Source organism: Mustela lutreola, chromosome 6, assembly GCF_030435805.1.
Source record: "Mustela lutreola isolate mMusLut2 chromosome 6, mMusLut2.pri, whole genome shotgun sequence".
NCBI lineage: Eukaryota > Metazoa > Chordata > Mammalia > Carnivora > Mustelidae > Mustela > Mustela lutreola.
This window is the reverse complement of record NC_081295.1, coordinates 73,076,996-73,103,341: the sequence shown is the minus strand read 5'-3', so window position 1 is coordinate 73,103,341 and position 26,346 is coordinate 73,076,996. Positions and strand designations below refer to the sequence as shown.

The window sequence follows — 26,346 nt, the reverse complement described above, 5'->3', positions numbered from 1 at the left end:
ATTTGAACCTAGACAGTCCAGGGCTAGAGTCCTTTTCTCTTACCCATTAAGCCACACTGTCAACCTGAGACTCAGAAGAATAGCAGGGATAGATTACCAGACAAAGCAGAAAATACCATAAATGAACTCTTTCTTGCTACCTCTTGGTTTCTGGCAAGTACTGTATGCCACATGGTAAGTTCAATTTCCATAATCTCACCTCTCCTACAGTCTAAATATCATGTGATATTTGTCATTATAATTTTATATGTATTGAGATAGGGACAAAATGACATTTAAACAGCTTGTGTAAATGCAAATAATTCAATAACAAAATATGAAAATTTAAAATTTTAGAATCATTTATAGCTTTCCTTTCTCAGCTATAGAAATGTAAAATGACCATATCTAAAGACCTTGTTGGAGGATAATGCGAGACCATTCTGTATTTCTGACTCTATTTTAAATCTGGAAAAGCATAGGTGATATATATCTAAAAGTCTTCTGCCATTGCCTTCTAAAATTTGAACCCTAATTTTCTGATCTACAAGCTAAGTTTTTAAAATAAAATAAATGCCTGTACATTATATATATCTGTATATATTCTCTTCCCCTTCATTAAATATTGCCTAATTTTTAAAATTATGGGGAGACTTAGTATTTGAGTTTTTTTAAAAAAGGCATTTTTTTTCTATTAAGCTTTTTTATTACTTCTCATGAGTCAAGGGAAAAGTCTTTCTTTATTGCTTTTACAAATCACGAGTAAAACACAAATGCTTAATTGAGCAGATTGGTGATTAAATGGAGAAAAATGATGAAAGGAAAGATGTCAGCACAAACAGAATATGGTCATTCATTTCTACCCCAAATGAATCAACTACTGCTCATGAATGTGGGTTTAATACTAATTTTGGCAGAAACCACCCAGAGCACCAACCCTGTGCGGAGTCCCACGTCTGCATGGGGATAGCTTTTTCCTGTTTCTTTTGACAGAATACACTAAACAGCCCTCTCTCTCATTGGTACAAAGAACTCTTCAATGAAGGATTATAAACATAGTGAACGCAGGAGACTTTCTCATACCTGAACTCCAAATACCCATTCAAAGATGGAAATGTTTCCCCCTAAAGAAACGAGGCAACTAAGCTGTAATATGCAACATCAGCAAGATTACCCTGGTTGTCAGCCATCACAGATCTAATTCCTTGGCATGAGCTGGATTAAAACCATTTTCTTAAGTTAAAAAAAAAGCAAAATAGTTTCAACTGAATTGCATGACTCAGGAAGACAAGGATCGGTCTCCACATCTCTGCTCTTACACATGCAAGTACTAGCTCAGCTCCTATTAATGTCTGAGTGTTTACCACAGAAAGTAACAAAGGTTTTTAAAAAAAAAACAACTTGCTATTTTGAGCTGATATTGCTGAGCTTTTCCTAATATATTGGTTGATCAGCGGCATAAGACCTTTCAGACACTAAATGGCAGAAATGAGCCCTTCTAAGGTTTTCTAAATCCTTCCTATCCTCATAACAGGATTCCTCCAGTCAAGGACCAGAGGATGGAAAGTAGCACCCATAAGGTGCTAGAGACACCCAAGTGAGTCAGATAACTGGCGGTGTACCTGGGTACCTGGGCCTACTACAAACACTCTGCAAAAGAAGTGTCACATTTAATTAGCCCTGAGGGGGAACAAAGCTCTTTCATTTTAAAACGCGGGCGAATGGAATCTCAAGAGGAAAAAAAAAGGCAAACCTCTTACCTTTTGTAGCAATTCGTACACACTGGGTTTTAGTTTCCTGATGGAGTGAAATATGAAAGAGAACAGTCAGTGTATAGACAATGTTTCCTATTTCATAATCCCAGGTTATAAATTAGGCTTAAGAAGAGCAGAATTGCAATATCAAGGAAATTTTTTATTTTTGAAGTGTATCCTCAGAGAGATCTTTAAAAAATCTGAAGTAAGAACTTTTAAAATGGTTTCAGTATTCTCTAAAAATTCAGGTGTCCTGTTTTTATCTTGTAATCAAACAGGCTATCCTGTCTGGGACATGTAGTAAAAGCACTGTCTTTGTATTTACCGTACTTTTTAAACAATTAGAAAGAAATATGTGTTTGCAAAGCAAATACAAATTGGACCCAGACACCAGCTTCATTTTCACAACACAGCTGTAGTCTCAGACCAAAGCTGAACATCCCATACCCTCACCTGGATCCCGGCATGACTACTGAGCTCAAGGACAACAGTTAGAAAGATCATCCAAAAGTTGCATCACGGCTGCAGTATGAGTTATCTGTTCTTTTTTTCCTTTTTAATTTTGCTGTTAAGGGTTATTATGGGTTAAAAAGATTTCTCATTGGGACTATTTTCCTACTCTTGCTAGACAGATGGAGTTGAGGAAGGCAAAGTTGAAATGAGAAAGGACAAAGATTATTTCAGGTTCTGTTTTGTTTTGTTTTGTTTTTCTTTTCTTTCTTTTTTTTTTTGGTAATGGGGTGATGTGGCACTATGTGGTGAAGTGCACTTCTAGGCCCGCACCACACACCTCCAGGACTTCGTTCCTTCAGTTCATATCTTTGAACATACCAGAGGCTGGAAAAGATGGTAAAGCCAGTGAACAAAACACAGACTATTTGTTTTTAGGAGGTATTTGTAACTCCATTTTGAGTAGTTCTATATATTGACAAGCCAAGAGTTTATAATTTTCTCTTAATTATACAAAACAAAGCACTGAGGGGGAATTAGTAGTTAAAAATAAAACTTTGCATTCTATTACTTAATTGTGTCTTGAGGCCTTTACAGTCCACTCCAGGAGATTGTTTCACATTCCTACAAAGGCCCAAAGGGATTCTGATCCTAAAAGCAACTGCTGTTAATTCTGTCAGGATTTCCAGTCTCTGCTGGTAGGAACCACATTCATCTTCAAAGTATTTGCCAAGATAACCGTGAGATATATTGTTGCTACTCTGTACTTCGATTAAACCACATGTAGATATACTAACACTTAGAAGAGAACATTCATATCAAGGCTCTTAAAGAGTACCAGAGAAAATCCTTTATAAGTAACATTCATTAACACTCCCCTTATACTACAGACCCAGGAATGAAAGTTAATTGAGAATCACTCACATCTCTAAAGATGAATACCCAAATGCAGAACTGTTTTCTGCCACCATGCTACTCTATACTCAGAATAGAACAATAACTTCCATGGTCTTCTCTCTTTTAAGCAGCTCAGTTGTACCAGTTATGTGCAATGATGGGCATGTGGGAGGCAGGCAGCCAACTTGCCTCAAAAGATTCCCACTTACGTAAAAATAAACTAGAGAAGAGATAAGAATAACGTTTTCAACCATGGGCAGCCCGTCGCTTTGAAGTACATCCTAGAAGATGTCATTGTATTTTTCTTTGCCATATACTGGCAAAGAAATGTGGGTAAGCAGAAAGATAGAGCTTTCATTAGAAAGCAGCCATTCAATACCTTAAATTCTCACGACTCCTTCAGAAAATCCAATTGGATTGTGTCTTTTAACTCAACTATTCCAAGGTATAATATGACTGTTGCAATTGGCTATCACCTATTTCACAATATCTCCCAGGAACCCACCTCAGGGACTCAATTACTCAAACCCAGAAATTTCCTATACAGCTATAAGTACACAAAAATGCCAGTCTTCTGTTGGGTTTTAAATTGTAGGAGTTTTCTATTCTTGACATTTTTTTTTTTCCTTGTCCCTCTCTGAAAAAAAATATTAAATAAGTTTTAGGAAAGAAAATCTTTCAAAGAGAACCAGCACGAGGCGTGAAAGGCCAGGTTATTTCCCCCCAAATGGAACCACCGGTAGTTTCTATCTTCCTGTTGTGTATTCCTCTTCAATATTCATTTGGGATCAGTGGCAGTGTTCAAAAACAACTGTGTCCAAAATGGGAAAAGGAGGGGCAACTGGGGAAATGGAAAACAGACTTCTCTAATGGCACAGCACCCGGCCATCTCCAGGCAGCCTTCTGTTTAGGTTCTGGCAGATATACCACAGGCATCCTATTACTTTGTAATCAGAGGATTGTTACTTGTTATTTACTATTTGGCTTGTACCCTCTGAAAAGTTTATAAGGGTTTATTAGCCTGCTGTGGAACACGCATTCTGTTTATCCTGCAGTAAATTTAATCTTCTGAAGTGTGCCACCACCGAGCAAAGGAGACAGAACAATGCCCAGTATTTACTGGGGCTGGAGTCCCAGCAGCAGAACACCCACCTTTTCAAATCCTTTTGCTCACTATTGTTCTGGTGGGCTTTCCTGAAGCAGGCTGCAGGGGAAGCAGTTACTAGGAAACAGGAATCCCATGCCACGGAGCGCGCTTGGCGCCTCCACCTGACAGTCCGCCCCAAACTGTACACACTGTTGAGAACAGGAACAACACCCCCTACACATGGGTGTGTTTTTTCCCCTCCGTCTTTCTTTCTTTTTTTTTTTTTCTTCTCCCCCTGACACATGCTACTGGGTATTTATAAAATTCAACTGCAGTTTTTCCTCAGAGCAGTGAAAAAGCAAATTTTGAAGGAAGCTCACCTTCTCCACACTGCTCATTGCCTGGAAATAGATGTTGTATCCTTTGCGTGGAGCCAAAGGAGGGTTCCAAAAGCCCTGATAGGTCCGATTGTCACCCACTGTGAATGGGGCGGGTTCCGGAAGATTCCCTGGGGGCAGTTCTGCAGCGAAGTAGTATGGCGCACCCCCGCTCAGGGCGTTCTGGTATGTAACGGGGACCTGGTAGCATTCCATTGCTCCAGCTTCTCTCTTTGTTCGGTGTGGGTGCAACTCCTCCACAACAATCTGATAAGCACTTTTTTGGAAAAAGGAAAAAAAAAAGCACACATTTAGAGATTCTATATACTAAGATTTCTCAAAAAAAAGAAAGTGGTATTTAATACTAACATGCAACATTTCAATCTTTAAAGTCCGTTTAACCCATTGCATGCTTTTTTCCCCAGCTATCCTGCACTAAAATAGAATCCTGTGGGGATTCTCCTTCCCTGCAACTCAACGTAGATATGAAGAAACTGGAAAAAAAAGTAAGAAAAATCACTGCAGAATTCCTACCCATTTTTTAATGTTGACAAATGAGCCCTCTTCTTAGGAGATTTGACATTAACGAGAGACATGTAACAGATTAAGTTCTTTGATATTTTTAAATATTTAAAATTAGCATTTTCCTTTGAGATCATGGTCCGGAAGGCCTTGCTCTGAGGCCCAACAGAAGGAGTGCCTCAGGGTGGGGCTCGAGTACCCATGTGGGGTTGTCATCACATTAGAGACAGAATGTGGTGACAGGCTTCTCCCCTTCTTGACCTTGCCACGGCATCAACACTGGCTCAGAGCTATGCAGATCGAAAGCGCGAGTGGCATGCAGCAACACGGGCACAGATGGACAGAAATCTGTCCTCACCACTGAAATAGACTGCTTCCTTCTTCTAGCGTTGTTAATAATAAAATGTTACAAATTGTAGAAACAGATGGCATTTGCCCTATTAAAGCTCGAACCTAAACCTTCTAATACCTTTCTTAAAATTCTCAAAACTTCTCCACAATAGCTATTATTTTACAGAGAAAAGTAAAGAAAAAATAACGGAACTTTAAAATAAAGGTCTGCCTAATCACTAATGGGTTTTTTTTACATCAATTGCTGAAACTGGTATATTAATATTATTCTTTCCTTGTAGTATGTTCTTCGGGCAAATTTTTCTTAGGTAATATACACCTGAGAAAGTTGGCATTATTCATATATTTTATATGTTTTTAATGAATTTAAAATCCCTGAAAATTAAGAAAGAATGCATTGTCGTTGCTTATGTAAATTGAATACAAATAAGCCGTATGGAGGGTTGTCTCTAGGCAAATGTGCTCATTCTATTTAGGGACAACAGTCACTGAATGACTCTCCAGAAGGGATAGAATCTTTTCTTAATGAACTTCTATAAAGAGAAAGAAGAGGGAGAGAGACAGAGAGAGTAGAGAGACAGACGGACATACCAAAAGAGAGACAGAGAGAGAAAAACTGAATTTGCATTTATGATAATTAAAAATAAAATTTTATATTGGTTTAGAATCTGGTCTAAAATTCTAACTTAGCATAAACTCTTTTATACCTACAAACAGAAAACCTTCAGAGGTTAAAAGAAATAAGTTTTATAAAGTTTTTCTTTTCTTCTCTAATATTTCAAGTTCCCATTTTCCATTAAAATATTGCTAAGAACTTGGTGGTTTGCTATCTGTTGCCTTTCCTGTAGAAATAGAACAGAAATTGTATTAATGTCAGAAATCTTGCTTTGGGCAAGCAATTAAGGCAGAAGGCTTTGTTATCTGAAATCATGTCTAGTCCACTGTTCTCTGTACTTTGGATGAGTTGGGTCCCGAAGCTCCTAGGAATACTACTGACAGGATACAGGCTCTCTGAGGGGTCCAAGGAACAGACACCTGCCAATTTTAAAATGAAATAGGAGCGCATGGGTAGCTTAGTTGGTTGGGCCTCCGACTCCTGGGTTGTGAGATTGATCCCCATATCAGGCTCCACACTGGGTAAGGAGTCTGCTTGAAGATTCCCTCCCTTTGCCCCTCCCTCTGCTCATGCTTTCTCCCACCCTCTTTCTCTAGCTTGCTAAAAATAAATAAATAAATCTTAAAAAAATAAAATAGAATACAGGAAATCCATAAGCATAGCTGTTGCAGAGAAAGAGGAGTCACAATTGACATATGCTGTGTTAAGCAAACGTAATCTTTTTTTTTCTGTTTATTTTCAACTTAGAATCTATATTTGTATATTACACAACTGCATATCCTGTGGATACATATTCTTCAATAGACAGACGTACATATGCACACTCCCCAAACAAGCCTAACATCGTATTCTTGCCCTACTGGGCAATAATGATAATTGCTCATGCTTGTTAATCATTTCACCTAATCCCTAAAAATAAATTTCTCATCCATTATCCCATATCTCTAGAAAAATCCAGAAAATCTAGTAAATAGTCTTAACTAATTCTGTCACATAGTTGACAAAGGTTGTACATTCCAAATTAAAGAATTTCATCTAAGACAGCTCGTCTCTCCGCATCTATTAGGACCAAAGCAAACTGATGATGCTGGAGAGGATTAAAAGAAGAAACAGTGCAATCTAGTCTTGGGGAAAGAGCTCACTGAATTTGAGATGAAACCCCAAACTAAAAATGATAAAATTCATTTTTTTAAAAGAAATTTTCTTCCCTTCATTGATTAATCTGTGTGAGCAGGCTGTTGTCCAGCCACATACTTCCACTTTTTTTTTTTTTTACATACTTCCACTTTTTTAAAAAGTCTGTTTTCACCTTCTACTTTCTTATTTATCAATACAAATTAACTAAAAGACAGAAAATAAGGAATGAGAAATCAAATTAGAAGTGATTTGACTGATTACATGAAATGGGCCAATGCTTTTCCATCCTTGTGGTTGTCTAATTACTGAACGGTATTTAACTCTAGCTGGATCTAAATATTGTTTGAGCTTAGTACTTTAGCAATTTAAAATATCCCAATGCCACCTAAATAGCTGCATTCACTCTGCCCATATTTTGTATGTAATTAAAGTTTTAAAATATTTCTTTTTTTAAAAAAGATTTTATTTATTTATTTTTCAGAGAGAGAGACAGAGAGAGCACAAACAGGCAGAGTGGCAGGCAGAGGCAGAGAGAGAAGCAAGCTCCCTACTGAGAAAGAAGCCTGATGTGGGACTGGATCCCAGAACCAGGATCACGACCTGAGCCGAAGGCAGCAGCTTAATGGACTGAGCCACCCAGGCATCCCTAAAATATTTCTATGATTAAGTTAAAATCAATATACTGGCATCATGAATCTTCACTTGATGCTGAAAATATGGTTTCTTTATGTTAAAAAACTAAAAATGATTTCACTTTATTATACTTTAATTTGATTAGACATTGGTATATAGTTTTTTGGGACGCCAAATGATGACTTCTCATCATACAATTTTCCTTCAGTCGTAAGACTAAAAAAAATAAGGGGATTTTGCCATTAGCTCAAAAAGTGATTAAATGATACATGTAGTAGACAGCCTGCTTGGTTTCATGTTTAAAATTGTTGAAGCTGAAATCAAAATTACCTACAACTGCCTAATATATATTTTTTAACCCGTTAGTAAATAAAACCTCTGAGAATCTGGTCTTAGTTTTAGGTTGTGCAACTTCTTAGTGATAGCAAATAATGAATTATACAATTGTATACTCTCATTTCATATCTAAAATGTCTCCTTAAATCTTTAGGAGAAATTTCCTATCTCCAGTGTTTTGCTATTTTTCTTATGAGTAGACTTCCTGAGATCGCACAGCCACCATTGCTCATATGGACCTAATGCAAACATTTTCAGGATCCACAGAGTAAAGGCTTAAATATATTGGTGACCATCATACTCCCTGTGCTTCATCTCTTAACTCCTTAAACACACAAGCCATTTCCCTCAGGGCTTCCTTATTTCCGTAAGAAGAAGGATCAGTTTCTGAATCAACAAAGCTCAAAATCCTGACATTAACTTTAATAAATTCTATTTTAACCATGTTCTACCTCCCTTGTAATATGCCATTTCTTTTCATTCCCACTGCTTCCACCATTAGGGGGATATTTACAACTTTACGTCCATATTTACTAAAACTAAACTTTACGTTTAGTTTTCTTGCCCTCATTTTTTTTCTTCATGTTCTCCGGGGACCCACCCATCCATCCATCCGTCCATCCGTCCGTCCATCCATCCATCCAATCATCCATTCATCCAAACTTCTATCCATCCATTTACCCATCCACCCATCACACCATCGATCCAGTCTCTAAATGCCATGAACTGTTCATGAAGAATGCAAAAGAACCATTTTTCAAAATGCTCATACTTTCCTAAACCACCACTTTGAGTATTAACCACTCTTCTCTAACTTTTTACTTTGTCAAAACTATGTGGAGCCCTCCTACTGGCAAAAATCTATACTTTTTGCACTAGGGTTAATATCTTACCACATCTCTTACCTTATCCCTCCACCCTTTGTCTCACTACCTCCTGTTGTATATTCTTCATTTCAAACTTGAATGACCATTGTTACTAAACATACCGAACATCCTGTTGAAGAGATTCTAGCTTTTCTACTTCTGCTATAAAACCTTCTCTGATTAGTTCATTTAGTGTTACTCTGTCTTCTAAAGCCAGTGGAGGTTATTCTAAAGGTGGAGGTAGGTATCAGGGATGAAACTGGAGTATAAGTTAGAGTCAATTGGGATGCTTTTTCAATTTAGTCCTCAATCCACCCACAAATTATAATGATACAGATGCACTGAGGAGACCATCAGAGGTATTTCTCAGGAATTGTGGTTTTGAAAAAGGCCTCAAACCACTGTCTTATAATATTTATTGTGCTTATCACTGACATGCTACATTAAAAATACTACCTGGTATTTAGCTAAAGATAGTGGCTATCCTATTTTCCAGTCAAGTGCTTATTTATTCATTCATCAGATGTCTATTCAGTGCCATTCTATGCTAACCTTAAAGTGCTGAGGTTAAGGCAATGAACACAGTAATAAAAGTCTCTGCTCTCATGAAGTTTACATTCTAGTAGGAAATACAAATAAATGAATTTAAAAAAAACACACAGTATGTCAAGATAAGCACTCTAAAGAAAACTAAAGCAGGATAAGGGAAATAAGGAATAACAGGATTGAACATGTCTATTTAATATTACCACCCATCAAAAAATGAAATCTTACCATTGCAATGACATGGATGCAACAACTACAGGGTATTCTGCTAAGAGAATGAAATAAGTCAATCAGAGAAAGACAATTATCATATGATTTCACTCATAGGTAGAATTTAAGAAACAACACAGATGAACATAGGGAAAGGCTGGGAAAAATAAAAGAAGATGATATCAGATAGGGAGAAAAACTATAAGAGACTCTGAACCATAGAAAACACACTGAGGGTTGCTGGAGGGGAGGGGGCGAAGGATAGGGTAACTGGGCGATGGGCATAAAGAGGCCAAGCGATGTCATGAGCACTGCGTGTTATACACAACTGATGAATCACTAAACTCTGCCTCGAAACCAGTAATACACTATATGTTACTTAATTGATTTTAAATAAAATTTTTAAAAAAGGGCTGGAGAGAATATTTAATAGAAAGTCAAGACTCTTCTCATTTTCTGTTAGTAAAAAACATCTACCTACTGCGGTTCTGTAGAATAAATTAAGAGATTTTACTTGGACCATATAGCTTGTATATAAGGATAAAAAGAAGGCAAAATCGGCCAAAAAGATGATTTCTGTCTTAGTTTAAATTTCAAAGCATTTTTATCTGGAATTCAAGTAAGTTCGATGTCATAGCAGCAGTTAAAAATATCAGGTGCAACTATCTGATCTCTTCAAATTCCTGAGATGAAAAAGGATATTCTGCAAATGGAAGAGGGTGGTAGTTCTAATGTTTCAGGTTGTGTATCTGTGAACTGACCGGGGGTGGGGGGCAACTCTAACATACAGTGCTTGAACTCCAACTGATACAGATACAGATATAAATGTTCATCTGTATTTCTGTTAAACTATCACTGGGCATCAGACAATTTCTTGACTTAATACAACTGTAGAAGAAATAGTGGTTTTTTAAAAAGTTTCTATTTAAATTAAAGTTAGTTAACATACAGTGTAATATTAGTTTCCGGTGTACAATATGGTGATTCAACACTTCCATACAGTCCCTGGTGCTCATCACAAGTGTCCTCCTTAAGCTTTATCACCCATTTCACCCATCTCCCTGCCCTCCTCTCTGGCGACCATCAGTTTGTTTTCTATGGTTAAGAGTCTGTTTCTCAGTTTGTCTCTCTTTTTATTCCCTTTGTTCATTTGTTTTGTCACTTAAATTCCACATATGAGTGAAATCATATGGTATTTGACATTCTCTGACTGACTTAATTTTTATAAAATATTTTATTTATTTGAGAGAGAGAGAGAACACAAACTCTGCAGTGAGGGGCAGAGGGAAAAGCAGGCACCCCCTCCCCCACCCCGAATAGAAGCCTGGACTTGATCCCAGGATTCTGAGATCATGACCTGAGCCAAAGGCAGATGCATAACCAACTGAGCCACACAGGTGCCCCATCTGACTAACTCATTTTGCTTAGCATAATATTCTCTAGCTTCATCCATGCTGTTGCAAATGGCAAGGTTTCATTTGCTTTTATGGCTGAGTAATATTCTGTGTGTGTGTGGTATATATACATACATACATATCACATCTTCTTCATCCATTCACTAGCCAATAGACAGTTGGGTTGTTTCCATAATTTGACCATTATAGATAATGCTGCTATAAAAATCAGGGTGTATGTATCCCTTTGAATTAGTATTTTTGTATTCATTGGGTAAATACTTAGTAGTGCAATTGCTGGGTTGTAGGGTAGTTCTATTTTTAACTTTTTGAGCAAACTCCATACTGTTTTCCAGAGTGGCTGCAAAGAAATGGTGGTTTTGACTGCATTTCACGACTATCTACTAATTACCTAACTAAGAATACACTGAAAAATTGGGTTCTACCTATAAAATAAACATTTAGTCACCCTAGAACACGTAGCTTTCTGGCAGTTTAAAATAGATAAAGCTTATATTTGGAAAATGCTGCAGTTAAATACACATTTATTTGTTACATCTTATAATAAACTGAGTTCACCGTTGAGGGGCTCTCCCCTGTATTTTTGCAATATGCTGCTGCTGTGTTCATTATCTGAAAACACAGCTACATCGGGTCAATCTTTTAATAAGTGGGACATTCTACACACTATAATTTATAATTATATCTACTCAGGCTAGAATTTGAATCCATCTATGAAAAATGGAAAATGATTTTTAAAAAGGGGAAAATAAATTATGTATTCTAGGGAACTGGTTCTAAATGTGGGTGATATTCATGCTGAACCATACTAATGACTGTCGAGTGATGCCAGTTTTAGAGACAGATCTTAAAAAGTCGGTAAGGAGAGTCAAAGGTCTAGGTAAGTCAGACAGCAACTTTCAGCCTTTAGAATAATTATATATTCAAAAATTAATTTTGTCAAAAAAACCCTCACACTTGCCAGAATTGTACTGCGCATGTTTATATTAGCGTGTAGTCATGTTAAGACCAGTCTTAAAGGAGAGCCGAAGAATACAGTGGTCAGTGATACTGAGAGATGCATTTTTTGCTCTGTGTACATCATGATGCCTTAGAATGAAATACAAAAAATATATAACAGGGCGCCTGGGTGGCTCAGTTGATTAAGCAACTGCCTTCGGCTCAGGTCACAGTCCCAGAGTCCCGGGATCGAGTCCCGCATCAGGCTCCCAGCTCCATGGGGAGTCTGCTTCTCCCTCTGACCTTCTCGCCTCTCATGCTCTCTCTCACTGTCTCTCTCTCAAATAAATAAATAAAAATCTTAAAAAACAAATATATATATATATATAAAACATATATTATAATTTCTAATATCCAAAGAACTCATTCCAAAGAGAGCATGCCTTCTTTTTGGTTTTAGACAGCAATCCAATACAACAAATAAAAATATTTGTAATTACTTAATAACCTCAAAAAAAAAAAAAAACCCCAAAAAACCCTTGAATTGTTAGAAGACTTTTTGCTTTGGTACCACTTCTCAAAAATTGCTACCATTTCTCACCTTAAGTCTCCATTCCCTTCAGTTTCTCATTGAGCTTTATCTCTCCTACTTGTGTAAAACTTCGTGAAAGAGTCACAACCTCGTGCATTTCCACTGCTTCTGTCTTAATGTGGCCCAACAGCACCTTGTGTTGGGACTGGTTTCATTCTGGTTTACTCCCAATTCATTCTCTACATTTCTGTCAGAGTGATCTTTCCAGGAACATAAAATTGCTCATAATAGTCTCCGCTTTCAGTCGCTCTGTGGCCACCTTCAGTTGTTGGACGGGCACTAAACAGCCTCTCCCTCTGGCCCTTGCTTATTTCTCCAACCTCTCTTCTCCCACATGCCCTCCCCTCTCAATGATCTGAGCTGCTTGCAGTTCTGGAGTGCACCACGCTGTCACATATCCAACCATTCGCTTTGCAATTATTGGGGAGGATTATTGTGTCTTCTCTTCTCAGCAACCACCTCCTTCTTTTCAAAGTGACCCTTGGCTGAGCTAATTCTTACGTCTCCTTCAAAACTCAGCTCTAGTACCACCTTTTCTAACTGCTGTCATTTCACTTCTCATACTGCATTGTTGTCATTCATTGATTTCTGAGTCTGCAATTAACAGTTGAGGGCACATATTAAACCACCTTATGTGGATTTCTGTTCCAAGTATCCAGTTCGGTCCCTGGTGCATATTGAATGTCACTGGAATCAATACATTTATAGTAACTATTGGGAACTTTGGCTTTCTTGATAACACTATTGAACTCAACGTACAGACTCTCTGTAACAAGGTGCTACGATAAAGAGGCTTTAGGAACTGGAGTTTGTTTGACATTAGGAAGACCAGAGCAGAATGATTTAGGTATTTCCACTGGCCTTGGGACAAATGGATCTTACGGTGCAGTCTGGCAGAGGCTACTAATATGGTGCAGTAGGATCTCAGGAGGTTTAACTAGGTGGTAAATAGGTTTAGCTTTTATTGGGAGGAGAGAAGACGGGCCGCATACCGAGTGGAATGGCAGCAAGCATTAGCAGATAAGAGATTCTAATACGCTGACATAAATATGAATCTGGCTGAAAAATAAAATAGCTTCAAGAATCTGAAGAAGTGGGGCGCCTGGGTGGCTCAGTGGGTTAAGCCGCTGCCTTCGGCTCAGGTCATGATCTCAGGGTCCTGGGATCGAGTCCCGCATGGGGCTCTCTGCTTGGCAGGGAGCCTGCTTCCTCCTCTCTCTCTCTGCCTGCCTCTCCAACTACTTGTGATTTCTCTCTGTCAAATAAATAAATAAAATCTTTAAAAAAAAAAAAAAGAATCTGAAGAAGTGATGGGAAACAAATCAAAGACTGGAAGCATCAGACATAAATAACAGTGCCATGAAAACTGATTACTTTAATTTGGGTCCTTATTTTCAAAGAAGTTAGAGCACTGGACAAGATAAGCCTCAAGATAAGGCTCCAGTTAATGGTAGCAATATCAAAGGAAGGAATGTGATCAGAGGAAAGGAGACAGGACTATGTCCTGGGAAGATTCAAAAAATAAAGGAAGCAGGGCTCATCTGAGGCCACATTGGTCAACAAGACAAGTCTAGTCCTGCTACCTGGTCCCCATCTACGGGTACTCCCAGATAGCTGAGCAAGTCATTGTAAAATACAGATGGACAAGATGGGATTAGAATATTAGTTGGAAGGCAGATTTTTTTTCCCTGTTAGTAACATTCTTTTATACTAGCTGTTTATACATAATTTAATTATTTCTTCCTATAGTATTCCTGGTTGTAAATTAATTTTTGAACCCTAATCTCCTACTATGTAAAATTTGGGAGTTCTCAGCCATGGGAATCAATTCCAGGGAAGGTGCAATGTCTTCCCAACAAATACAAAGAAGTACATTTCTTTTTTTTTTTTTTTTAGCAATTTTTTTGTTTTTGTTTTTTTTTTAATTTTATTTATTTATTTGACAGAGAGAAATCACAAGTAGATGGAGAGGCAGGCAGAGAGAGAGAGAGAGAGAAGCAGGCTCCCTGCTGAGCAGAGAGCCCGATGCGGGACTCGATCCCAGGACCCTGAGATCATGACCTGAGCCAAAGGCAGCGGCTTAACCCACTGAGCCACCCAGGCGCCCAAGAAGTACATTTCTGTGTCGTAGAAAGAGGATACAGAATTACTATTTTTAAAAAAGATTTATTTATTTGTTTATTTGACAGAGAGAGAGAGCGCACAAGTAGGCAGAGGAACAGGCAGAGAGAGATGGAGAAGCTCCATCTTCTGGATGTACTCAGAATCTCTGAGTATGGAGCCTGATGTGGGGCTCGATCTCGGGGCCCTGGGGTCATGACTTGAGCCGAAGTCAGATGCTTAACTGAGCCACCTAGGGACCCCAAGGATATAGGATTATTAAGGATTATTTTTGTATAAAAATCTAGTTAAGACTATATGAATTTTTGGAAATTATAAATTTTCTAATAAGAAAATGTAAAGGAAGTAAAAGAAAGATTTTTGATTTCAAAACATGTTACTGATAACACATTCATTAATTCAACAAAGTTCCTCAACACCAATTATGAGCAAAGGATTTACAAGGCTACAGACTTCTTTGATTGTCCATGACAAATCTGGGCACAGGCTATGTTCTGTTGTGATCATTTTGTCTTTAATTTACAAAATTTAGCACAGTGCCAGGCATGTGATACATAGTTAATGTCTGTGTAATAAAATGATTAAATGAATAAAGAGCTAGTGAAAGTTACGTTATGCAGCATTCTACATTGTGTATGCAATTTACACTAAGTAAAGCTGAATTCACTCTAATATCTAAGTCTTACATGAGAAATACAAGTACCTGGTAGCTCATTCAAATAGCAGTAGCAGAACTCACACCTAGTAAGTAAATTTTATCACACGTAGGAACATGTGAATGACCCTGATTACTTGTCAATAGAAAAAGATGCTGAATGGAGGCATTTTCTCTTTCTCCTCTGGATCAGCAATCAGACTCACTCACAGATCACTGATTCATGAATAGCACTATATATGTACTTTTCATTTTCAAGGAGCCCGTGCTTCATAAGTGTTTATATTACAAGTGTATTCAGTTGTCTCTCTTGTTCTCCAGCATGGTTTTCCCAAGATTTTAAGTCAGACAGAACAAATAGGAGTTTTCTTTATGGACTCAGGTTCTTTTAATAATTTTTTTATTATAAACTTTTTTAAATGGGAAAAGGTCTTCCTTTCCTATGATATAGGACTGTTTGAATGGTTCAAAAATTCTCAGAGGGTTAAAAGTATTTATTTTATACACAGAACAAAGATTAATTTTCTCAGTGAACGTGTAAACAACTTGAGATGAATTAATTCTGAAATATCTGCCCTGATTTCTGTGCCTCGATTTACTTCTCAAGGGAAGTATAAAAATAAAAGTATCCTCCAAATCTACAAGCTTCACGTGGACACTTGCTTAAGTTTTGGACATTTATCTAATTACAAATGTGAAAAATTAAAATCATTGGAATAATTCAAATCACTTCTAGAAAACAACATGGCTCATATTTTCTAGAAAACAACATGGCTCATAATCTGCAAGATGAGGGTAATATGGGAGATTTTAATATTGAAAGGAAATAGCAAATTGAATTTTAATATTTACTATGGAATTCCTGAGAAGCAACAATTTAGGAATTAAAAGGTAAGCTGCATTCATTATAACTAATCTCCTTCTATTTCCTCAAAGCTTCCTATTTTTCAAGCATTCATAAATTATTATAAAGATTTAATGCATTGGATAGGAGTTATTTTCCCCTTTTATTTCTGACAAATACCTTCAAAGCTCATATCCCATGGATATCGACAGAGAAGTGGCATGAAATGGAACTAGAGAAAAATAAAAATCAAAGAGCAATGCTCTTAAATCAGAGTACAGAGAATGGTTCAGATCATGAATAATCTCAAAAACCCCTTCAAACCTCACTCTTAAAAGTCTATCTTCAGGCTTTGTCCAAATGAAAAATAAACAAAACCAAAACAAAACCAAAATAAAGCCTTTCTGACAGCTATCTTCAACTGAACATCTCTTAGAAATGAACCACTATATCGACTGTTAAGCAACTGTGAGAAGACATCTCTCCTACTGCTATTTTTCCCTATTACTAGTACTTTCCACCTCTTACCTGATTGGTGCCCCTTTGGCCTGTGCAGGTCTCAACAATACAGTTATTGTAGTGGCCGTTTCATTGAGAGAGGCATCAACTCCTTCATAGTCAGGTAAAGTTGGAGCTGGTAAGTGATTAATGAGAGAAGAAAAAAGTTTCTGTCAAGTAACAATTATATCACAGTTCAGGATGAATGAATGATCTGGAATGGGGGAAACCAATTTCATGTTAATTTTCTAAAATGTACTTCTGTCTGTAGAATAACATTATTAATGGATGTTAACACTGGGAATGTAAAGTAGCAGAAAATATGAAGCCACGATTTTTTGTTGAAATTCAAATTGTCATCTGGCAACTTGGACACACACACACGCTAAACATTTTTTGAAGGTGCTTTGGCTTCTGGTTTCCTGAGACCCTGAAACCAGCATAGACAGGATGGGAGGTGAATAGCGTTGACTCTGGGGAGTCCTGGTTATGGATATGCACAGGGAGAAGTGGAGGCAGAGAGGGTAGGAAGTGAGCCCGAGGCTCCGTAGTGAGGCAGTGCTGGGTACCATGTAAAGGTTGTAGAATATTTTAGGTCCTGCTGCTGTTCCCTGCACCCCCCCCGCCCCCCACCCTTTGGAAATAAAAATTAAAATTAAAGCGGAGACTCCAGTTTTAATTTGAAATGTAATCACAGCTGCAGATATTTTTGACATCGGGGCCTATCAACTTATTTTTACAGATGTGAACTTTTCTAATACTGATTTGTAAACATTCCCTATGTTATTTACCTTAAACCTTTATCAGAGCTGTTAAAAAATCCCATTTGTTACTTGTTTTTAAATTTTGTTTCTATTGAGGCAGAAAAATATTTAATTATATAGGATTTTACTGATAATTTCCTATTTCTTCTATTGCTTTTATATGAGAAGGTCCTTCTGCAACAAAGTTATGATAATTACCCCTTTTTTTTCCACTTTGTAAGAAAAATGCTTAACTCTTTAATTGGCTCTTGCACAAAGTTAAGAAAAATAACTAGAAACGTATAGAGGAAGTGTGGTAAAGGGGAATGGGAACTGTAGTATTTATTTCTCATCAACTAGTACATAAGTTGCCAGATTCCTAAAAAATAGAAACTTATAAATTTTCAAATATTTGATAATGGTTGCAGTCAGGGGGAGGACTCCCTAATCTTGAATTGGGTGCAAAAGTAACCTCAAATGGCTTTTGGTTATTTCCATGTAGAAAGATCTTTCAGGGAGGACATAACCAGTGAAATGTGTCTATTATCAGAGAAACTGGGAACAGATGGCATCTAATATAAATTTCAAAGTATTTCATTCACTCATTGGACATTTATTGAATATATACAATGTGTCAAATTTCTGTAAGTGTTGTGAGTATAAAGACAAAGCATGGTCTCTGGCATTTAGAGAATTAGTAGAGATTCACATTTTATCAAGAGTGAAAAAATGTTTTCTTTTTAAATATTTATTTATTTATCTGAGAAAGAGAGAGACACAAACAGACAGACAGAGAGTACAGGCAGTGGGGAGGAGTAGGGGGAGAGGGAAAAGCAGACTCTACGCTGAGTAGGGAGCCCAATCCCAGGAATCTGAGATCATAACCCAAGCAGAAGGCAAACGCCCAACCGAAAGACCCTCCAGTTGCCAAGAGTGAGAATCTTAAACAAACAACAAAAAAAATTATAGTCAAATTTTAGGTGACTTAAAGAGGAGTCCGTTCATTTGCTAAAACAGTGGTTCTCAAACTAGTGAGATCAGAAGCCCATGAAGGCTTCTTAAACCCCAGATTGCTGCCTTTCCCCCTTGCGCTTCTAATTCATTAGGCCCAGCAAGGAGTCTGATACTGTGCATTTTTAGAAAATTTTCAGGTGATGTTGACGCTTTTGGAGTGTGAACCACACTTAGGTGAACCACTAGTCTAAACCAGGGCTGAGAGTAAGAAAAATGGAACAGAGAAAACTTCAGGGTTTAGACAATGCTTGAGCTGAATATTAAAAGAACAGTAAAAATGCATGAGGACAGGAATGTCTCAAATAAAGTGCAGGAGATGGGAAACAATATTTGAAGACATGATCCCATGAAAGGGGACTTTGTGTTATGACAGCTACAAGCCATCTGCTAGGCTTGGAACTTTGGGTTCATGGATAGGAGTGGTAGATGGAGGGAACTATAAAATTAAGGGGCACAAATGCTAATTATGCATGCATGTTTGGGCTTTATCCTACTAAATACAACATATTAGACTGAAAAAATTTAGGAAATAAATATATGTTGTACAAAGATTGATAGAAAAATAAGTCTGAAGGCAAGGATAGTGCTTGGAAAGATTATTTCAATGATCTGTTTAAAATATGGTCCAGATGGAAAGGAAGAAACAGTGACACCCGAAAGAGATAAATTATCTGAAGAGTTATTTAGGAAGTTGAATTGACAAATATTAAGTATGTAAAATATGTATATACATGTAGATTATATATATAATATGTGTATTAAAACACACACACATACTATGCCTCCAATAACTTGATTTCACTTTTATTTAAATTGTTTTCAAAATGCTGAGGGATATAATTTCTGTACTTGAGGGATAAATAAAAATAAATTACCTTAAAATTTCAAGTGATGCTGAGAACCACACTAACCATAAATTTTACTAGCCTTAGCTTGATTACTACATGTTCTGAGGGTACAGTGATTGCAATCAAGCTTTTGAAGTTCAAATCAAGTACCCATGTATATAGGTTGATTCAAGTAAAACTGCAGTTAAATAATTCAAAGAAAATGTTAGATGGGTGTTCTGGTCTTTAATTATACATTCTTTATTCAATAAAAAACACCATTTCTAAACCATAATAAAATACGGTTCTTGACAATGCCCATTGTTCAATGTTCTCAGTTTTACAAGTTCATGTAATTTTGTAACTGTCTCTACTGAAGGATCTTATTCAAATACAGCACTACGGCTTATTCTAGAGGGCGGGAAACATATTTCACTGTACAATGCTATCACCAGGTCATATTTTTTAGTGATTCAATAAGTATTTTAAATGGGTGATTTAGAATTATTCCATTAGGAAGTGAACTGGCATTTTTAATATACCGCTATTTTCTAACATCATGGATGATATTTTAAAATCCTTTTCTTTTTTTTTTAAAGAATAAGATAAATAGCTCATATTGGAATAGCTAATATTTTCATGATAAAAATTTTAAGGCTTTATATTCAAAATGTTTCCAAATAGAAATATTACATTTATAAATATATATTTATGTTAATAATCTTAAATAACTAAGATAAAACATTACATAAGCTAGAGTAGAATTAGGGCATATGACAATGCTAATTATTAGACAAATTTAATCAGGTTTAACTGATGACTTGACTGAAGGAATCGTATCTATAAATAACCTAGTCAATTACAAACTGAAATTGTGAGCATAAAATAATGTGAAATTTAACTATATTTGTTTATCAGCTTAAGTTCTCTTGTACCTTACCATTCTGAAATTTAGATGAATTTATGTGAGATTTCTAAGAGAAAGAATTACTCATGTTGATTAAAAATATCAGAACGCCAGGGAAAATAGAAAAGAGAGACAAAATGTGTATGTGGCACTCTAACAGTGGATCAAAGATCTGTCATCATTCTTTTGATAAAATCTGCTTCCAATAGTTCTGATACCATAATAATTATCAACTCCTCAAAGGCATAATCAGTCTGTTCACATTCATAATGAACTTTTAATACTTCTAATTAAGATACAATGACATTTTAAAAAGGACTCCTATCAATTAAAAGTGACTGAGATGTTTTTGGGTTTGGACATACAACCAATTGTTATGTGTATTCACATAATTCTTTGTTTCAAATTTTTATTTAAATTCTAGTTTGTGAACTTACAGTGTCATACTGGTTTCAGGAGTAGTATTTACATAATTCTTTAACGAACTTCAATCAGGAATAGCTAGCTATATTAAAGATTTAATAAATGAGATGACTATTTTGAGTACATATTCTCCAGGACACATTATTACAAACCAATCCTGTTTGCACTTTATTCTTTTGCATACCTGAGATGTTTGTGGTCACATTGATGGCTGTGGCTGGCCCAAAGCCTTTGACCGTGCTGGCTCTTATCAAGAACTGGTAGGTGGTTCCAGGATGCAGATGCATAAAGACATGGTGTGTGCTGTTCCACAAATTTGATACAGTCTGGGGAGGTCCAGCCACTGGGACTGCAGGATCAAATGATCTTATGCTGCTGTAGCTGACCTGTTTTAAAGAAATATATTTGCTATTATACATCCAATATAAGTCATGATATAATCTAAATAAACCTCCTTTAAATAAGGGAGTTTTCAAGGGTATCTCTGTGGAGTGAATCACATTTTTCTTAAACTTCATTTCCTTCTTATTTGGATATGGTTATTTCACAGTCATTCTATATCTAATGTCTGTCCATCTATCCATCCAACCATTCATCCAGCCAGCCAGCCATAGATATACCTAGAGGTAATATATCTGACTGACCAATATGCATCTATTTTCTTTCATCAAAAGATATATTTTTTTAGAATATTATGGTTACACACACATCCACAATCTTACGGTCATATATGTTAATGTACAGGAAACACAGAAAGTGTTCAACAAATGTTTGCTGTGAGTCATATCATCCCACACTTTGAGTTACATAACAGATTTCATGTAAATAGCACTGTTGCTATAAATAGCACATATTTATAAATAGCACATAAATATAAATATAAATTGCCCTGTGCTATAGCAGTGCCATAGAACTATAGCAAGTGTGCTAATGCAGTCACAGTTTATAAGACTGCCCTAGTGATTCCCATTCCCATGCTGTACTCTATAGCCACTAGAAATTTAAACATTTTATGCTCTAAACAACACTGCCTATACAGGAACAGAACTACACATTTGTGCAATTATAATGATCTTTTATTTCTTTTAGCTTCTCCTCTTTAAGAACAAGATAATGATTTATAATCAAAATTGAGATGAAGTTCTGGAATAGTCAGGTTTATAATATATTTTGCTGTTTTGGTAGGAATCCTTTCTTCTGAAACAACTGATATTCAATGGCTTCCCCTGATTACAGCATAAAATATGAGTATATTACTTTAATAAAAATTCATTCTTTATAACCATCAGTAAGTCTCTTTAAAAAGGCCTATCCTGTTTCCCTGAAACAACTACAAAAACATACATTTACTTGAAGAATTAGAAAATTCTGGGTGCCATCCAGTATTTCAGTTTTGAAACTCAATTTTGGGATCAAGGAATTTGTAACGTAAAAACAGCACAGTACTAAAAATGACTTTGATCCCCTAAGCCTCACTTACTTATTTTTCATTATTTCTCTTTTTCCTTTTACTTTCCCTTCAACATATATTTCAATTAACTTCCTTATTCTCCAAATACCTCATATTGAGTGATGACCCCATTTGGATCCAGAGGTTCTTTCCAGTTCAAGAAGATCTTATTTTCAAAGGATGTTCCTTGAAGAGAATTGACCGGTACAGGGCCAGGCACTACAAATATATACAGTTTGGGTTACAACGATCCTTACATCAGAAACAGAAGAGGTAAATACTGTGTTATATAAGCCAAATTAAAAATAAAAAATAGTATCCTTAAAAAGAAAATAAGCTATGTGACCAGTTTTTTGATTTTAACAAACAGGAATTTAAAGTAATCTATAAGCTTCTAATGCAGACAACGTACAACTCCAAAGTTATTTTTATTCAAAAGAATATTCTATCACCTTAGGGAGCTGAATAAATTGTATAGTCTGGTTTTCTCTGTTGTATACCTCTAATAACATGAAGATCTCATTTGTAATTTGTTTCAAGAACAGAGCCATAGTCCCTGAAAGATATTCTGAAGATTATGATAAGCCCCTAAAGTGTCTCCATAAACAAATTTCATTAAATAATGAATTATAATAATAATTAATACTCCTCGGACTCAAAAGCCAAATCATAGAGTACTGAATTGAAATGCCCAGTAATAGTCAATCTGACTCTATTGCTACTCTTATTAAATTTCTATAATGTGAAAAAGACAACACTGATTATTACAACTTAAAAAAAACCTTTAAGACGAATAGGTTCAAATATTATTGCTTCAGTCTTTTAAATGAAATTCCCTTTTGTAAAGCTAAGGATCAAACCATTTTACAACATCAGACTTGTCCAGAACTCAACAATCAGCATAACTAGTTCTGAAGTGTCCGCAGGTATGACAAGAGTTGAGAAACCTTCTTACCATTCCTTATTTGCAAATGTCATATAACTGACAATACCCAGTGGCAGCAATGAACAATGTGTCAGTTTCTATTGACAAAATATAAAACATCAGATGCTTTTGCTCTTTGTTTTTATGTACTTTGTCTAAATATATAGTTGCTACTTATTCACAAAAATATCCAGTTTCTTGTTCTGATAATGTTTAAATATATATCCTGCTCATCTTTGCTTAAAATATGTGGTTTCTTTTGAAATATTGACCCAATATTGGGCAAGTACTGTTTCTAATTAATATTTTTCCTTAATCTAACGTTTCAGTGAACTTCACACATGGCATTATCTAGAAATATAGTTGCAGAGTATACAGCAATTTTGTAAGGATTGAAGTAAATTAAAAATCACTGGATCAAAGGAAATGCACTGCATCGTAGCTAGCAGCATCAAGAAATTCTGAATGATACGTCAAAACAGGAAGATTTATTTCAGACCACAAGGAGACGATGAATGATGCTATGACCTCTGGGACAACCAATGTAATTTGGAACATTAATAATAAATTCATAAAGAGAAAAACCATAAAGGAAAGAAACCCATAAACAGAAAAGATGTCAGCACTAAACTTCAGAAGATAATTACATGCGTCTGTCTGCTGAGGGTTTAGGGAGCACTTAACCAAAGGCATCCACTTCCTGCAAGTCCCCGGTCCCCTGTATTGGCAGAGCCTAGACAGTTGATCAAGGCAAAGAGGCCATCACAGCCCATGTGTGTACTCCGGGACACTTACGGAAGCTGCCATGGGCCTTTTTTGGTAACTAACAAGGGTGATAGGTGTTATGTCATTTGAGCAGAGTGAAAACAAGCTTATGATTGTAATTAAGGAAAAATATTTCTTCACCTTTCCATAACTTTCATAGATGGTGGCTGCTGAAGGAAGGAGAAGGCAAGACCCCAATTAGTGAGAAAATGTTTATTTGATGGTATTGTAATTATTATCTGTGCTCATTAACCACAATTTGGCCAACAAATATATAAAGTGGGGTGGATGTATTTCAAATTGTTTACAAATAAAGATAGTTATAAATTTTGCATAATTCTGCACCAGAAGAGGGGCAGAATTAAAGAATATCTTTCCTAGAATTTATGTATTTCTCTGCTCTTCTTCTTCTTCTTTTTAAAAGATTTGATTTATTTGACAGAGAGAGTGATCACAAGTAGGCAGAGAGGCAGGCAGAGAGAGAGTGGGAAGCAGACTCCCTGCTGATCAGTGAGCCAGACATGGAGCTTGATTCTAGGATACTGAGATCATGACCTAAGCTGAAGGCAGAGGCTTAACCCACTGAGCCACACAGGTGCCACTCCCTTTTTTTTTTTTTTTCTTTTTTTTAAAGTTAGCTCTACACCCAGCATGGAGCCCATGGGGCGTGAACTCATGACCCTGATGTCAAGACCCAGAGATCAAGACCTGAGTTGAGATCAAGAGTTGAACACTTCACCTACTGAAGCACCCAGGCGCCCCCCCTACTCTTCTTACATATATTCTACTTTGTCAATAAAATTCACTTAAAGTACCTACAGGTCATTATTTGTAAATGGGAAAAGTTTGTGGAAAAATTATGGCCAAGATAGAACCATGCTATGGATCTTGTACTAGGACTAGTACAGTGGACAAGAGAAAGAAGTACACTTAGGTGAACGACAAAACACACACATAAACAGGTGGGGCAGGGAGTGGGCACAGATTAATTATATTTAATAATTCTCCAACTGTGAAGGAGGACAATATCTATACATAATGTCTCTTATATATATATATATATATATATACTTTTGATTTGTGTAAATATAACATGAAGTTACTAAGACCATCATCATGGCCATCTTCGTATTGCAGGGAATGTCACTTCACATTTCCACATCAACAACTTTTAATGGAAGCAGAATGCTGATTTTCATTCCCTTGCCTGTGATTTATTTGAGAGCTGTTTCAGCTATTTTGTGTGTGTGTGTGTGTGTGTGTGTGTGTGTGTATAGGAAAGTCCTTTAAAATATAACTCTCAAAAGGGAAGAGAGGAAAAATGAAATGTGGGTGGGGCAAGATTATATTAAATAAGCACTATAGACTTTAAAATATCATAAATGTACATTTAAAAATACCTCTGTATTAGCAAAAAATGTCCCCAAACCAGGGTTTTCTGCTGAGCTAACTTCATAATATTGATTTTTGTAAATGCTAGGATAAAAAATGAAAACAAAATCACATATGAAAAATTCTACCCATGCATTAAAAAATGTATGCAATAAATTAAATATAAATTCTACCTTAGGGTTCTGGTGGGAAATCATTTTAGCTTTGCTCTCATGATTTATGGATGTCCCTAGAATTCTTTTCATGAAATTATATTCTTTTATTAGATGGTTGATAATTTATTCTTTTTCTATGTATATAGGGCAGCAATAATTTAGTAAGACTGACTTAATTAGATCATCATAACCCATCGATCTTTGCAACAATAGATTATGATTTAGATATTCTGTCCCTCCTCTCAGGAACATTGGGTCATATCAAGTATTCTTTGTAGAAACTGGAGCTCGTGTGAGCAGATCTTAAGACTGAGTTACTTGGAGATATACAAAGTTTGTCCTGCAGTCATTTAGTTTTTTTACAAACAAAGGAGAAGAAAAAAAAATTTTTTACAAACAAAGGAGAAGAAAAAAAATTCTTACAGTAGAAAGAATTACTTTGTGACCATGCTATGAAGTAACATGAAACTCAGTATCATTACAGCCAGTAAAAAAGTTCTTCAAAACATACCTTAAAATAAAACTAGAATAAGAAACAATATTGAAATTATGTATCATTAATTTGATTTTATAAAACTGTTTTTATATAAAATAGCACAGTCATGAAGTTTATGGATTTAGGACATAATTTAAGATTTCAAAGCAATTTGCTTCCTGATTATTAATCTAGTTGTAGGTGCACACAAAAATACATTTAAAAATTTAATGAAATATGAAAAAGTTCCATGAGCCTGGCTGCATTCTTTGGTTTCTGGGAAAGAAAGGCAAACTAAAAGCCATACCAAAGTATACCACCAAAATGAATTATATCATTAGAGAGTGATTGGCAGAAAAAGCACAAATGTAACTGAGTCTAAAATGATCAATTAAGGGGTGCCTGGGTGGCTTAGTTGGTTAAGCGTCTGCCCCAGCTCAGCTCA

At 36.1% G+C, this 26,346-nt stretch overlaps 1 protein-coding gene across 5 annotated transcripts in view; it reads right to left on the bottom strand.

Annotated features, from left to right (window-relative positions):
- PTPRK (protein tyrosine phosphatase receptor type K) overlaps positions 1-26,346 on the bottom strand; it is a 565,921-nt gene that overhangs the window by 90,361 nt on the left and 449,214 nt on the right. For all 5 annotated transcript variants that reach the window (XM_059177599.1, XM_059177596.1, XM_059177595.1 and 2 more), the window contains exons 9-13: positions 22,299-22,408; positions 20,924-21,125; positions 16,856-16,961; positions 4,548-4,821; positions 1,740-1,776 (exon numbers count right to left, since the gene is read on the bottom strand). In XM_059177599.1, coding sequence (XP_059033582.1) covers positions 1,740-1,776; positions 4,548-4,821; positions 16,856-16,961; positions 20,924-21,125; positions 22,299-22,408 — 729 coding nt within the window. The remainder of the gene's footprint in view (positions 1-1,739; positions 1,777-4,547; positions 4,822-16,855; positions 16,962-20,923; positions 21,126-22,298; positions 22,409-26,346) is intronic.